Below are 17,006 nucleotides of genomic sequence, written 5' to 3' on the forward strand. Positions count from 1 at the left end.
ATACAAATTGATGTCAAATACAATACCTCGGTATGTAAAAGAGTTGGTTTGCAGAAGTGCACTGTTGTTACTAACCAGGTTTATTAAAGTGGAGTTTATGGTTTTATCGGCAAGTGAAATACTATGTATTTAGCTTTCTTGGTGCTAGTGGTTCATTCGTTTACCAAGACTCAATCTGATATCTTCAGCTCAGTGTTTAAATTTTATTGCCGGTCAACCTCGTTTTCAGCAGTGAATACGATGACAGCGTCTTCAGCGTACGTGAACATTTAGAAACAAATATTTGAGGCAAGTCGTTAGAATACAGCGTAAAATGCAGGGGCTCGAGCACTGACCCCTGTAGTACACCTGCGATTACATCGAGGAGTCAAGATGTTATGTTCTTAATGAGCACTTTCTTTGTTCAGGAAATTATGAAATAAATTGAAGGTTTCGCCTCGGAAGCCATCTTTATTTAGATTACTCAGATAGTACTGTGATCCACTGCATCAAGTGCTTTTTGTAGGCCCACGAATACCACTGCAGCAAGCTGAGATTATGCAACGCAGTATTTATTTAACCTAAGAGAAAGAACGGCTGTTATTGAGTGTCGTGGATGGAATCCCTGTTGCTGTGGACGCATTAGTTGTTACTTTTCAAGAAACTGATGAACGGGTACTCATATTAGTTTTTCGAAAATATTATTGATAACATTCTAAACTGAAAATAGTATGCAACTACACAGGTCCGATCGGTCGCCCTATTTCAAAACAGGGATAACTTTGGCGATTTTCAGGCGTGATGAATATACCCCCAGTAAATATAGAGTGATTACATGAGCGGCATAAGAGAGGGCCAAGAATATATTATCTCCAATAAGGCGCACGCTGATTTCATCCGATTCCATTTGTTTCTCTTTCTAAAAACATATTCGTGCCAGTGAGTGAATGCTACACTTTTTTTCATTACCAGCGATTTGTTAACATTTAGAGAAGTCGCGCAAGCAAGGATACCCTTCTGCTGCTGAAGCTAAACACGGCTGACGCGTCGTGGTTCACAAAGGGCATTCCATTTCATCCCAAAACTCGTAGCTTGCAGTGAGCGCTTTGTTAGATAGTTTTATTCACGGAACGCCAACGAAGGAGGCTTGTTCCAGAAGACGACGCGAAGGAGAAGACGTACAAGTGTGAGAAATAGAAATGCTCATCCTGTATGAATAACACAAGGTCGATTCGCTGTCGGCATGTTAGTGGCACGAGGAAATTAAGTTACGACATTATATTCTCTTAGCCGCCGCGGTGGCTCAGTGGCTATGGTGCTCGGCTGCTGACCCGAAAGACGCGGGTTCGATCCCGGCCGCGGCGGCTGGAATTTCTTTGGAGGAGAAATTCCAGAGGCCCGTGTACTGTGCGATGTCAGTGCACGTTAAAGAACCCCAGGTGGTCGAAATTTCCGGAGCCCTTCACTACGGCGTCTCTCATAGCCTCAGTCGCTTTGGGACGTTAAACCCCATAAACAAACAAACAAACAAACAATTATATTCTCTTCTAGGCGTCAAGTTTTGAGTGACGACCTGCAGTTGCGCTTATATGCCGGTAAATAAGGTACTTACTCACATAAAAAAGAACTTCGTTGGTGGCCACGCCCGTGCTAATGCCCTGCAGGATGCCGCAGCAGATGCCGATGAACGCTATGGTGCAGTCGGAGAGTCGGAGGAGTAGGTTGGCCACCACCACGAACGCCGAGACGCTGACCATGCGGAAGAGCAGGAAGCCCGAGTTGATGTCCGAGTACTTGCTCACGTCCCAGTCGAACATCTTCTTGGCGTAGAAGAAGTTGATGCCGCGGGTGCCCTCCGACACGAACAGTATGGTGCACATGGACGTCATGAGCAACAGTATCTGGGCGCGGCCGCGATTGGGCCGTCCCCGGACGCACACCAGAAGGCCGTCCACGAGGTTCCGCGGCTGCATCAGGTCCCGGAGCATGGTGCGCCAGGAGTTCTTCTCAGCCGCAGCCGGGTTCTTGAGCATGACGACGACCCAAGCGAGGGACGCCGACAGCAGGCTCGCCGAGACGATGAACACGGGGAGGTATCCTCCGGCGCGGAAGATCTGTCCGGCCATGAACTGGCCGATGGCCAGGCCGACCATGGCCGACATGAGGACGATGAGGAACTGCAGCGTGCGCATGCTGCCGGAGGTGTTGAGCGAGGCGTTGCTGCACACTGCGGTCAGCACGCACACCAGGCCGCCGCTGAATCCGTTGGGCAGGCTGCACAGCACGTTCAGGTACATCGGCGCGCCCATGTCGACCACGGTGTAGATAGTGCCCAGGTCCTGCAGGATGCCGCCCAGCGTGGCCAAGAATATGGGGAGCTTGTGGCCGTACCTGAAGAAAGATATTAAGGTTTATTTGGTTTATTGGGGTTCAATGTCCCAAAGCGACTCAGGCTATGAGGGACGCCGTAGTGAAGGGGTCCGGAAATTTAGACCACCTGGGTTTCTTTAACGTGCACTGACATCGCACAGTACACGGGCCTCTAGAATTTTTTCCTCCATCGAAATTCGACCGCCGCGGCCGGGATCGAACCCGCGCCTTTGGGGTCAGTAGCCGAGCGCCATAACCACTGAGTCACCGCGGCGGCACCGAGATATTAAGGGAAGCTGGTACGGTGTCAACCACTTTTCGCTGGGCTGCGCTTGGAAATACAGGTAGACCCGTGTGCTGTCTTCGGCTCGCGGAAATTGTAGCATTTGTAACAGATCTCAAGCTTGCATTTAAGAGTGAAGAGGAATTTGGCAATCGCTCCGGTTGGTATGAATCTTGAAAAACACAGGACGGGCGCTGTGTTTTTCGTGTTTCTTCTGTCCTTGTGCCGTAGCGCTGTTGTGAATCTGTTTATTAAGCATGAACCAACTAGCCCACACCAGAATCCTCTTAGAATGGTATGAATCTATTCCGCTAGAAACTTAACGTCTTTCTTTCTATACCTACGAGCTCTCGGTAGGTGACACAGTTCTACAACTTCACTATACGCTCACATGTGACAATTAACAAGGTAGACTTGTTCTTCATTTGACAAATGTGTCATATATAAAGACAAAAATGACACCAAGAAAAGAGGGGATGAGAAAGTAACGTGAATCTATCAGGTCGGCTGCGTGTCTGATGAAAAACCGACACCAAGATAAGCACACGAGGAAACCGTGGTTTGAGGACTATTGCGAAGGTTTACCTTTCGGCGCTGTAAAGAAGTCGAGATGACTTTTCGCGTTGTAGCTAGATCAAAGTGAGCAAGAACCGGATTACAGGCATCGGCTGCAGGATGGCCTGTACTCGCCTTTAGATTACGCGTGCATTTGTCAAATTGTCCCTGAGTCCTTACTTGGAAAAGAACAGTCCGGGTATCACAGCAAGAGTAACATCACAGAGAGTGGAAGAGAGTTAAGAGCAGAAGGGGAATTGAGACATTGGCTATAGTTAAGGCTGCCACAGCGGGCGTAGGACAGAACAACTGAAGAACAATAGAAGAAACTCTTGTCGGACAATCAATGTGACCTGCCTTATAATGATGATAATAATGGAAAACGCAAAATGATGTGGCTTTAATTTTGAAGCGCCCGGTTGCAATACAGATTATGTCCACCTCGTCGCGTATCAATAAAACGCGATGTGCATTCACCGCCCCTAGACCAATCTCTCGAATATAACGTTGTTTATTTTTTTGACGCGACAGCGTTAAGCTCCGTTCTGCGCAGAAATTTCAGTAGTTGTTACGTTGGGATGTCGAGAAAATCCCCATTGGTCGAAAATGCCGGGACGTTACACTTTGATCCATGTTGTGTAGGGGCAGCAGAAAGTTAAGTGGGTGGCGGATATTAAGACATCTGCGGGGATACAGTGGCCGCAACTGGCGAAGGACAGGGTTAATTGGAGAGACATGGGAGAGGCCTTTGCCCTGCAGTGGGCGTATAGTCAGGCTAATGATATTGATGATGATTTACGCTGACTTTAGTAGCGAGAGCTACACTACGCCAGCCGCTTCGCGAGGTCAGCGTGGCTGCGCGCTGAGCCGTGGCACCACGCTCCGCCAGCTGTGCGCATGCGCGGAGTGACGTCACATCACGCAGCTGGTGGGCGTGTCGTGCGCCTCGCCGCGTTGGTAGAGGTCAGTTCCGAGGGAGATGTGACTTCTCCCTCTACTAGAATGCGCTCCATGCCGCCGTCGAGGCGCCGACGCGCCAGTGGTCCGAGCGCGAAGCTGTGTCGCTACCTGCGTTCGGTATCGGTGGCTGCTGCGTCGCGAGGCTTAGCCTCTTAGCGCAGCGCTGTGAGGAAGAGGTATAGAATTGCCTCTTGATGTGGTAGTCCAAAGCGGAAAAGGTTGGCATCGGCAGGTTCCTGACGAGAAGCGGAGGTTAATAACACTAGTTTCAAGCGGCTTTGATGAGGTAATCCGGTCGTAAAGGATAAAGTTTGCGGAGCGCATAGTGAAGTGCGTCCGCTCACACGGCCTCCGAACGCTGCGTCGTGTCTGAATTTCAAGCGAAACCTAAGCGTAGCCAGGGGTATGTACCTGTCGCCATTCTACCAGGTTTGACCAGAGATAAACCACAGCAAATTTTTCAAAGGACTTCGGCCACCTTGTCACCAACCCTCTTTAAAAATTTTGAGTTAAACGGAGTTCGTGGGACAGCTACATCTCGTGCAGTCTTATCTGCAGCAACATATTCAATGCGTCAGCTCTGAATATAGTAAGTCTTCCTTTGAAGATATTTCTACAGGTGTTCCCCACGGAGGCGTTCTCTGCCCACTGTTCATTTTGTGCATTCGTGGCATCACTTGTACTAGCGATGAACCTAAGTTATCTACGCTGATGATAATACCCTACTCTTTCAGGGCAACGAAATGCAGTCATGTTACGGGCAGTTAATGACACCCTGGTAGAATTTAATAAATAAAGCGAATTAATTAATCCCGCTGAAACAAAAGCCGTTCTTTCTCATCCACGGCACCCTGTGACACCAGTGGAGAACGATTTATACCTTGGTAATTGCCGAACGGAATTTATTAACACAATAACAACCCTAGGTGTTCTTTTCAACGCAGGCATGTCATAACAGCTTTCAAGTTCTTTTGAGCCTTGGAACTTTGTGTCCCCTGTGGTCTTCGGACGGAGGTTACCAGTCCGGGTTGTACAGCTCAACCATTCGCTGACCTGTCAGGACCGAAGCAGATCGCTCCTGAACTGCGCGAACTGCGCCTACGAGACACTGACGGCGAAGAGACAAAGACGCTCACAAACAGAAGCTAACAACTTTACTACGTGAAGGATTACAAGGCGTATATATTCTTGCCTCGGCACTTGTTCACGTGCCGGCGTTCTTTGGTAAAATGTCGAGATCGCCTATGTGTACGTCTGTAGTAAAGTTGTTAGACTGCACTTGTGTGCGTCTTTGCCTTTTCGCCGTCCTTGACTCGTTCGCAGAGTTCTTTTTTAATAGTAGTAATAGTAAGGTTCACTTTACTTCGGAAAAGTGCATACACTCTTTAGAATAAGCCACAGGCCAAAAGCTAAAGAAAATAGCTTGAAGATGCCTGTGTCTCATCAAAAGCCATTACAAAAAAATAAACACATACATACAACGGTGGCAGGTCACATACGAGCACACTACAGCAAACAAATTATAATATTTACGGTTGAAGACATTGTAATACAGAGTAGTCGTTTTGAAACTAGCAAAAACATTACAACTAAACAAAACACATTTGAAAGTGACACACTGGTGGGTCGCTGACAAACGGGAAAAGGACACCGATACATACACAAACTACAATATATACCAAAAAGTTATGGAATATTATTTACAAGGTACACTTTTAAATCATGTGGTCGGAGGTTATGCATGCTAAGCTGGTTAGATTCGTAGCTGTTTAGAACATGAGGTATATGGAAATAAAGTGCTTGTTTGTCATAATTTGTTCTATCGCGTGGAAGTGTCCATTTCTCAGTGGATCGGGTTTGAACATACTTTTCTGTGGGCTTTAACATTGCGATATTAAGCAAAAAAATCACATATTGATGGTGAAGAATCTCTAATGAAGTAGCTAGGCACACAAGTTTTACCAGTTGACGACCGAACAACGGCACCGAGGCACGACAAAGCCCCGCCAATATAGTTCGGCGGCCTTCTGGGCTTCGTTTGCGGCGCTGGCCGTCTGCGCACGCCATACGCATCTCTTCATCCGTCGCGGCGCTAAGCCATTCATAGTCTTTCATTGAAAAAAAAACTATCAAAAGACGGGACATAGCGAAGAGACGAGGCGCACACACGACGAGTGGACTCACAACTGTGCTTTATTGAAGTAAACAGTCTCACAGGAAAAAGGTCGCAGAGCATGCGCAGCTCAGTCGTCAAAAATCTGCATTCTAAAGATATGCCTTGCTCTAGCGCCGTTGAGAAAGGATGATTAGTTCCATCTGCATAAGGGAGATAGAAGGATTGCTGATGCAATCATCCCCTTGCAAACTAATGAGGAACGACTCGAGGATTTCACGCTCAACTTTTCCCCTTGCCTCTGCCAACAATACTGGCATACTGACATTCAATACTGACATTCTATCTCCCTTATCCAGAAGGAACTAATACCCCTGTCACACGGGCACTGTAAAGGTACTTTGAGCTAAAGCTCCATTACTCCAAGGGAGAACGCGCGCTGCCACACGGGCGCGCCTAAGGACACCTAGTTCAAAGGAACTTCGAATCAAGGCAGCTCGAGTTTGTCCTTTGAGGCTGCAAGGGAGTACTCTCTCTCCCAGTAAGTTAGCAGCAAAAATAAATGGGGATAAGAAACGATCGATATTCTTTTCTGAAATTTGCTTCGTAAAATTATTGGTCTTTTAAAATATAAGGTTATTTGTTTTGTGGCGGTTTCACCACGCCATACTCTCGTCCCGGATTTACAAGCGCCACGGTAACTACGACGCCATGTGGGCCATGTTTGTTGTTTTCAGCAAGTACGGACAGTGGCGGACAGCAGCTAGTGATACATCTTGACGGAGATCGCCGAGCATAACATGTGCGACAACTTCGCCGACGCGCCGCACCGATCGTCGCGTGCGAACTGGCATCCCACTGCAAACAGGGACACACGGAGCGGTGAGCATTCGCTGCGCCGCTCTACCCAAGCTCCGCCCACAACCGCTGTCACACTTCGCCGCCGTGCAGCGGTGCCTCAGCGCTGCTTGTGATCGTGTACAAATATCCCAAGAAAAGACAAGATTGCCTTGTTATCAGAAAGTCTGCTCGAGCAGCGACAAAGCATGCCTGCTTATGTTGCGAGCTTTCGGCAACGGCACCGCTCGCGGGCGCTCCGGGCGACGAGCTCTGCTACTGCCTGGCTGCCGTGGTCGTCGCTAGGCCTATAGCCTCTTTCGGATCGAAACCGCAGCGGCCGGCGCTTCGGAAGTCGCCTGAGCTATAATAAAAGGCCTACTCCACATATCGCTCTACTGTCAACAGCATCATCTCACAATAAAGTAATAATATGGTCAATTTCCGCGACGCCTTCGGCAGCGAAGCGAGCGAGCGCCAGGCGAGCCGGACCCCAACGTCATGCAAGCGGCAGCTGCGGGGTGGTTGTGGATAGAAGTAGAAGTTTGCTTGTATCGCAGTCGTTACCTTTAGCAGCAGCTCAGTATTGGTCAGCGATCCTCAAAAATGACATATTTTTCACATTTCTCATCCCAGGGTTTATTATTTAAGTCAAGAACACACTTTAGCTCGTTTTTATGACGCCGGCAGACGGGATCCAGGCTGGCCGGCCGGCCGCTCGGAATACTTCACGTTCGCACAAGAAAGTACAAAACAGCCATGTACCAGAGAGGATGCTTCCTAGATTCGAGCAACGACAATATACCTGTGCAAAAGAGGATCTTTCGGCAACGACACCGGCTGCGGCAACGCCGGGCAACGAACTGCGCGCTGGTCCCGGCTGCCGTAGTCGTCGCTAGGCCTACTGGATTTCGCGTCGAAGGCGCAGCTGACAGCGCTTCGGAAGTCGCCTGTGCTATAATAAAAGGCCTACTATTCACATCGCTTGACTGCGAACTCGTCCCATAATAAAAGATATGTTCGATTTCCACGACGCCTTCAGAAACGGATTAGCAGACGGCAGGCGAACCACACCAAGTAGCAGCAGCACCGAAGCGGCTGTGGGATGAAATTTTCTTGTTACGTGCAACTCGGTATTAGCCAACGATCGTCAGAAATGACGCAATTTTGACATGCATCTATCCCTGGGCTTGCTAGAACGTCAACAAACAATACTAGCGCGTTTTTCAGTCGCCGGCGGCTGGCATCAGAGCTGGCAGACCGGCCCGGCATGGCTCGGCCCCGAGCGCCCTGAGCCTCGCGTTGATTGAGCATAATATTGATATAAAACAAGTTTTTTTATGAAAATATGTGACACTGCTATATTCTCATGTGCACTGAAGTCTGCAATTTTAATCCAGTTTTCACCGATGAGGGCGCTAAAATCGTTTTTCAAAGGTCGTTCCGCGACCGTGTAGCACGGGCGAACTCCCTTGAAGTAGTGCTCCTTTGGTAGCGTAATGGAGCTTTAGTTCAAAGTACCTTTACAGTGCCCGTGTGACAGGGGTATAAAGCTTCCTTTCTCAACGGCCCTAGAGAAAGACATATCTTTAGAATGTATATCTTTAGAATATCTTTAGAATACAGATTTTTGATGACTGAGCTGCACATACTCGGCCACCTTTTCCTGTGAGGCTGTTTCCTTCGATAAAGCACAGTTGTGAGTCCAGTCGTTGTGTGTGTGCCTCGTTTTGACCGTTTTTTTATGAATATACACCAAGTGACCCATATTTCAACTGTACTGCATAGTCTTTCACGTTCGTACCCGCCGCCGCGTCGTTGATTCAGTCTCTAAATATCGGCTGGGATTCGTCATGTATTATTTCAGGATTCTCATTCGGACCATTCTCACTTCTGTTCTGATAAGCAGGCTGCTGTACAGCACCCAGAAAATAGCACATTCAAGAGGCTGTCATCAGTAATTGACTTTTTCTGCGATTGGCGTAACTCGAGAGATGGAATATCGGGTCCGTCGGATGCATAACTCTCACATTTAGTAGTAGTTATATAATTTGGCCATATTATGTACAATATGCCCTATATATAGGAGGTAGCCAAGCATGCTTCCCGACAAGGCCTACACACCGGTTAGCACATCATGGAAACGGTGGCCGAATGGACAAAAGAGAAAAACAATGAGCAACATTATCACAATAGAAAATAGTTAATGATAGACAATAATAAATATCAAATAACAATAAACAAAACATTTAATAATATGCACATTCAGGCAAAAAAAGGAAGACAAACACACACTCAAACTAAGTATACGCAGTTAGCTGAAATTTAACCTGGGGGGGGGGGGTAGAGAATATTCAGTTTTTTCTTAAATACAGACACACTATAACTTCCTAAAGCAATCTGAATAAGAGACTGGTAGGCATTACACGATGTTATAATTTGATAATCTGTTGTTTGTTTACAATAGTTTGTTCTGGGTCCTGCAGTAGATAGGGCAACGGAACGTAGACCATACGCAACATTTCTTGCATTATAAGCATTGCAAAATGAGCTGAAGTCATGCTTGACTTTATAAAAAAAATGTGTAGAGCCAAACTCAAACTCAGCGTCTTCTTTGCGCTTCTTCTCGCATAGTTTCCTTGCAGTTTTGTTTAGAGCTAACTAGAGACAGGCGTCAGTCCTGTCTTGTGTGCCTTCTGTGTACCCGTTTCTTGCGCCAATACCAGTTTTTTTTTTTTCAGAGCTAACTGTTTAGAGTAACTGTAAACTCTTTAGACAAACTGCGTCTAACTGTCCATACTTGAGTCCATGGTAGAGAGAGGGTGTGGTAGATGGTACTTGGCGATCACAAAATGAACAAGGGAGGGGAAAACCTCAGGTTGCTGGAGCCAACGTTTCGACAAGGGGACAAGGGGACGAAGACAAGTCCCCTTGTCGAAACGTTGGCTCAAGCAACCTGAGGTTTTCCCCTCCCTTGCTCATTTTGTGATGTCCATACTTGAGTAATTTTGAACTTGAGGCCATTCCGCAGCCCCGTAAGACAAGCACGCCATTATGCTTGAACGGTATTCGCTGGGACCGGCCCCGAAATGCCTTTTGCTCCTTCTAGGAGGCTCGCCAGTTAGTGAAGTCGAGGGAGACAAAAGCCTAGCAATGTGGCAAAAAGGAATGTCTATTGGGTCCTGCTCCGGCCGCATCTGAACTCAAGTTCAAGTTCAAGTTTATTTTCCTTTCTTACAAAGAAGGAGCCGGGACTAAAAGCTGTGGTAACAGCTTGACTGAAGGTCCCGACTCCTTGAGACAGTGGCAGTACAGAAGGAAGGCGAGGGTCACATCATTTACATCAATTAGTAATGCCACGGGTATGCGATGCAGATCCACATTTACGCGAAGCGCGAACACACATGCAAAACGAAAATCGCAATACACACATGTACTCAAAGCAAATGTAATACATAACTAGAATATACAGGATAGATGTCCCAAACTTTGGACAAAAAAAAATGTCTGCTTCTTTCACAGACTGAAATTGTCTCGGCAGTAGTCACGGATATTGTGTTTTGAATTTCTGGTAATATCAAAATTGTCATGGATTAGTTTGTTTAGCAAGACGGGAGGGTTGTAACTTAAGGACTGGTTCATAGAGTAAGTTCTTGGTGTTGGAGTGATCCAAGTTTCTTTGTATCTAGTGTTACGGCAGCTGTTATTTTCTCTCAGTTGTCCAAGTACAGTGAAGGGATTATCACTAACTCGGAGAGGAAGATGAGGAGGGCGCTCGTGCCTTAGCGAGCCAAGGTAACGACACAGCCCTCCTCGCCCCCTAACATACGAGGTGGTCTTCCTCCTACGGGGCTTCCTCGTAGCCCCTTTGCCAAAAGTAACCAAGCAACAGGTTTTTGCTTCTCAAACGTATAACGGAGCATTTATAGCAGTCCTAAAGACCGAACGGTGCCATAATGTAAGGACAAGAGACATAACTTCACCAGCGAAAGAACGAGACACCAGGAGAAGAAGAACACAGGACAATGCTGGTGAAGAGTGAAGAGTTCGACTCAAAACTCGTACGCTCTAACCAGCGTGTCTCAAGACAAACTACTGTAAGCGATCCTTCGTTCCGAAGAGAAACCTTCAGAGTATCACAGCTGACTAGACATTCCGGTTTTTCCGGCTGTCTGACTTGCGAGTAAAAAAAAATCCAGTGTTGTCCTGTGTTCTTCTTCTCCTGGTGTCTCGCAGTTATGTCTGATGTACACCAACTATCCCACATGGGTACCTTGTTTGTAAGGACAAGGTGTCAACTTTCTTTACACAGAATCAGAGCTTAAGGGCTGTCATGAGTGCTTCACTACGCGACTAAGAAATAAACCACCTGTGCCGGGTTAGTTTTGGCAAAGACTACGTGTAACGTGCCGGGGAAGGGCGACTTCTGGACGTGGGCCTCTTTTTTGAATAATAATTCATTCAATCCAGGGATATACGTCGACGTGAGTTGCGACTCAAGTTTTTTCACGCGATTTATCATTGTTCTGTTGGCATTGAAAGAGAGAAGTATATACTGGCACCTCATTATAGTAGTAGTAGTAGTAAAAGACTTTTTAATCGACCATAATTTACAGGCCGCGCATTTCGACCGCCTGGGCGACCAGAAGCCGCTGTTCTTCTTCCCCTTCAGCGCCAAGCCAGTCGAGCCAGGTGGTGATGGATAGAGAGGGTGGGGGGAAGGAACCCGACTGCTGAGCAGCCGGGCAATAGAAGAGGCAATGGGCCAGGTCCGCATAGATACAGGGGCAGTTGGGACAGGAAGGGTCCGATCGATAGCGATAGAGGAAGAGGCGGGACGGAGTGATAATTGCATTCATCTGAATGTGCCGAAGAAGGCGAGACTCCGGCACCGTGAGTGATGGATGAGGGGGAGGGTAAAGGCGTTTGTCGAGGCGGAGCTCAAGGTAGACCTCTTTTATGGTGCGGCGAAGGGTGAGTCTCCCACCGTCCTCCGAGGGCTTGGGCCAGGGGATCAACGGTGCCCGGAAAAGTGTGTCGCGGGCGAGCTGATGGGCCAGCTCATTGCCGTCATTCCCTGAATGCCCAGGGACCCAGCGGAGGAAAACGATGGAAGGCTGCAGTGCGGAGACCGCTCATTTGACCTCCTGTTGGAGAGAAGGGGTCTATCTGACCGCGTAGACCACAGTTTCAGAGTACGGGAGATTGCCTCAAAAACTGATGCATTTCGATTGTCTTTTTTTCCCAGAACAGTACACGATTGGAACAACATGTCTTCAGACACTGCTTGTATTGTGCCTAATGATATTTTCTTTTCTACCTTATAATAACCATTTCAGCTTCGTAATTCTGTGAAGTTTTTATCTGTTTTTGTTTTTCTTTGTTTTGATGCAATTTGTACTTGTTTCCGTGGCTGACACTGCTTATGTTATGTTTGTTTTTATGTATACCCTCCCCCACTGTAATCCTTTCTCGTTACTTAAACAAGGAAGGGCGCAGGCGATGGAAGGATTAATTAATGGATTAAAGCGGTCAGCCTGAACCCTTTAATCCTAGCTATAACACGTGAAATTTAACTAGTCTCTTGATTTTAGCCACCAATCAGATAACCTTCGCTTGGTTTTTCCACCCGCTTAAAATCTGTTTTTTTCGTCACCATTCTTAAACCCCAATGCTTTGTGTAACTCAGCGTCGCAGCAACACGAGCGCCACGAACGGCCTGATTGCTGCGCACGCGCGCTTGCGGAAGGCAACTCTCTCTTCGGCTGGGGAGCTCGTCGCGTACGGATGTTTCGGCGCGGCGCTCCGCTCTCCGCCAGCGAGGCGAGGCCTAGTGGGAACATTTTCCCTCTTGCTTGTCCCGTCCGCCCTCGGAGCTTCTCCCTTGCCCTAGCGGGGGCGAACGTTCGCTAGTAAACTTGCGGGTGAGTCGGACGACCTCGATTCATTAATGTATTTTGTTACTAGCTGGCGTTATGGTTGTTGTAGCAATAAATATATTATATATTCCTTGGAACTAGTCCAAAATAATTCCGTTCGCTTCATTCTTTCAAATTACAACCGTACGGCAAGCATCGCAGCCATGAAATCTAACGTGTCACTCCCCCCGTTACAATCTCGCCGTAAAATTGGTCGCCTAACACTGTTTCACAAGCTATATCATCGTTGCGCTTCACGACTATTTCATATCACCCCCAGAATACATATCACGTCGCATCGATCACCGCCACAAGGTTGGCATCCCAACATGCCACACCAAACCTTCTGTTCAGTCATATCTTCTTCGCACATCTGTGGAATGGAACCGCCTTCCCCCCGTTATTGCAGCGATTGCAGATAACAAAACCTTTCACGGCGCAGTAGCTAACATTGTTTATTCAGAAGAAAGTTGATCATGTGTTATATCTGTTTCATCTGTGTTGTGTACATTGATTTTATGCTATTTACACTTCGTGAATGTTGTTTGTTTTATTCTGAAGAAAATTTAATTTGCACTACCTGTTTTCACTGTATTATATTCATTGTTCTTTATCCTAATTAACCCACTCCCCTCTGTAATGCCTTTGGCCCTGAGGGTACAATAAATAAATAAGTGTTGTGTCCCCTTATTGCTTTTGTGTGTGTGCGCCCCCGCGTCCTCCTCCTAACGACAGTTCGCATCCTCCTCCTAACGACCACTCAATCCTCCTCCTAACGACCGCTTGCCCTTCGTCGCACGCTGTCGCCGGATGCCCCCCCCACGGTGCGCCCCCGCACCCTCCTCCTGTTCTGGGAAGCCACTCCCCCCCGTGGACGCTTCTCCACTCCCCCCTTTCTTCGGGCGGCCAGTTCGGCTCCTGCCTCGGTCGACGCTGGTCGCACCCTCATCGGCTTTAAATAAACGAAGTCTTAAAGTACCGTGTGCGTCTTTCGCTGCATTCAACACAGCGACCGGACACGACAGTGGCGACGAGAAAGTGGATTCGACCCGCGCTACGCAACGCTATTGACAAGCCATGGCTACGCGAGGGTTTCCCAATCAAATACCAGAATTCAACGGCTCATCGTGGTCATCGTGGGTTGGACGCCTTCAGTTCTACTTTGAAGCTAACAACATCACAGACCCAGCCTTGAAGAGGGCCAACCTGCTGACGCTGTGCGGGGAGCAGACCTACGATACTGTCTGCGCCCTTATTCAGCCAAGCACACCAGCGGCAGTGTCTTACGACGACATCGTAAAAGCGCTGCAAAAGCACTACGACCCAAGGCCATCCGAGGTCTACAGCCGGGCTCGCTTCCAACGACGAGATCAACTGGGAGGAGAAACTGTGAGCGCCTACGTAGCCGCGCTCAAGAAGCTCGCTGCCGACTGCAATTTTGGAACGCTGTCGACAACAGCTACCGGGCAGGAGGGAGACGCAGCTTCTTCTGCTAACACCACCATGCTTCCCTCGGACGTGATGTTACGCGACAGATTTGTGTGCGGACTGAGTGACGAGTCACTGCAGCAGCGCCTGTTCGCTGAGAAGGACCTCACATTCAGCAAAGCTTACGACATCGCCGTTCGAGCGGAGAGCGCCGGTCACCAGCAGAGAGGGATTCGCCGGAACACCGAGCCGGTACACCAGACAAGCAACCAGGTGCGCAAGCCTTCTGTTGTTGTAAAATCGGTCAAAAAGGCACAACGCTGCTGGCGTTGTGACGACCAACACAACCCCCAGGGATGTCGATTCCAGTCAGCCACGTGTAATTTTTGCCACAAGCGAGGGCATATCGAAAGAGCATGCATTACGAAACGGAGACTTGCCAAGATAAAGTCACCTTCCCAGCCTAATCACAGCGTCAACGCCTCAGAGAATACGCCGCTATCTGATCTCCATGGAACAACATCAGCAACACCATCTGTGTTGTACGACCTGAACACCATGAATCTCGGCACGCGACCGAAGATTTTTACAGAAGTAAGCGTACATCACCAGCTGATTAAGTTCGAGGTGGACTCCGGCGCAGCCTGTACTCTGATCAGTGAGGACACGTTCCGAACTTCATGGCCATCTGACGCACCCGCCCTGCAACAAGACGACACGCACCTGCGAACGTGGTCAGGACAGAATCTGCCACTATTGGGCTCTGCCAACGTGCAGGTTAACTACAACGGCCAGACCCATACGCTACCTCTGCTTGTTGTGAAGGGCACAGGATCAAGCCTTCTAGGGAGAAACTGGTTTTCCCCACTAGGCGTGATGATATGCGGCATACACCAGACGCCGAGCCAGAACATGGTTGAGCAACTCCAAGAGAAATACGAAAGAGTATTCTCGGAAGAGATTCCAAGAAACGAAGGGCCCCCGGTCACACTGGAGTTGTTGGACAACGCGCAACCCAAATTTCTGAAGGCCAGGCCGGTGCCGTTTGCTCTCCGAGATTCAGTTGAAAAAGAGTTGGACAAACTGGAGCAGCAAGGTGTCATCGAGCCGACGCAGCATTCCATCAAACTCTCAGCGTACGACTACGCTCTGGTCTACCGCAATGGGAGTAAACATCAAAACGCCGATGCGCTAAGCCGTCTGCCACTAGACGCAACTGTTGACGAACCATTTCCACCAGGAGACGTTCTGATGTTCGAAGCACTGCCAGAACCTCCGCTTACAGCAGGCACAGTTGCAGCATCTACGCAGAAGTGCGCAGCTCTCCGGCTAGTTTACACAGCTGTTCAACAAGGCAACGTGCATAAACTCAAAGGGGACAACTTCGACGCTTACCGCAGGCGAGCTACAGAGTTGAGCACCCATCGCGGCTGCATCATATTTGGGTCCCGAGTTGTGATGCCGAGAGAACTACGCGCACAAGCTATGTCTCTCATCCACGCCGGACATCGGGGCATCGTTGCGATGAAAAAGTGTGCCAGAAGCTACATGTGGTGGCCTGGCATTGACAACGACATCGAAACAGTGGTGCGAGAATGCAAGCCTTGCCAGAGCAGCCGGAGCGCCCCGCCGAAAGCTCCTGTCCCAGAATGGGAAAAGCCAGACACACCATGGCACACACTGCACATTGATTTTGCAGGACCAATTGAGGGCTGCACTTTCCTTGTGGTCGTAGACGCCTACACAAAGTGGCTTGAGATAAGGCAAATGGGACAGACGACTTCAGCAGCAGTCATTGACAACCTCCGATCACTATTTGCAACGTTCGGCCTGCCGCGCAAGGTAGTGTCGGACAACGGAACACCGTTTGTGTCTGCGGAGATCCTCAAGTTTTATCGCGACAACGGGATCTCATCAGTTACATCGGCCCCCTACCACCCAGCGACAAACGGACAAGCCGAGCGCTACGTAGCCGAGCTAAAACGCGCCCTTGAAAGAGATCAGACAGGCTCGCTGCAGCGCCGCCTTGCGCGCTTTCTCTTCAAGCAGCACACGACGGTTCAGAGCACAACAGGCGAGACCCCCTCGAAAATGATGTTCGAGCGTGAAATGCGAACCCAGCTCACAGCCATCCTCCCCGAGCCAAAGGCAGAGACGTTCCGGGAAGAAAAAGCAATTCCGCGCTGCGGCACGCTTAATGAGGGGCAGCGCGTCCTCGCCCGACAGTTTCTGAAAAAGCCACGCTGGGAGGAAGCTACAATTGTCAGACGCATAGGCCTGCGCTCTTGGCTCGTCAACATACATGGCACAGTAGCACGCCGACATCTCAACCAGCTGCGTAGATTTACGACGCCGTCTGAGAGCTGTCCGCCAGCGGAGAGAACACGTGCACCATTTTCCCACATAGCCTGGCACCTCTTCCCGGAAGAAGAGACTTCGCCCAGGACAGACCCAGGAGACACAGCGAACAACAGCCAGCCTACAAGTGTTTCTCCCCCGAGCGCACAAAGCCAGCGCGCCTCCACGCGTGAGCGCCGACCCCCTGCACGATACCAGGCAACTT

At 49.0% G+C, this 17,006-nt stretch overlaps 1 protein-coding gene across 2 annotated transcripts in view; it reads right to left on the reverse strand.

The window, feature by feature from the left end:
- LOC149367320 (proton-coupled folate transporter-like) overlaps nucleotides 1–17,006 on the reverse strand; it is a 101,564-nt gene that overhangs the window by 70,098 nt on the left and 14,460 nt on the right. For both annotated transcript variants that reach the window (XM_089567092.1, XM_089567101.1), the window contains exon 3: nucleotides 1,592–2,370. In XM_089567092.1, coding sequence (XP_089423218.1) covers nucleotides 1,592–2,370 — 779 coding nt within the window. The remainder of the gene's footprint in view (nucleotides 1–1,591; nucleotides 2,371–17,006) is intronic.

Source organism: Amblyomma mixtum, chromosome 1 (assembly GCF_055824585.1).
Source record: "Amblyomma mixtum isolate Tamu chromosome 1, ASM5582458v1, whole genome shotgun sequence".
NCBI classification, from domain to species: Eukaryota; Metazoa; Arthropoda; class Arachnida; order Ixodida; family Ixodidae; genus Amblyomma; species Amblyomma mixtum.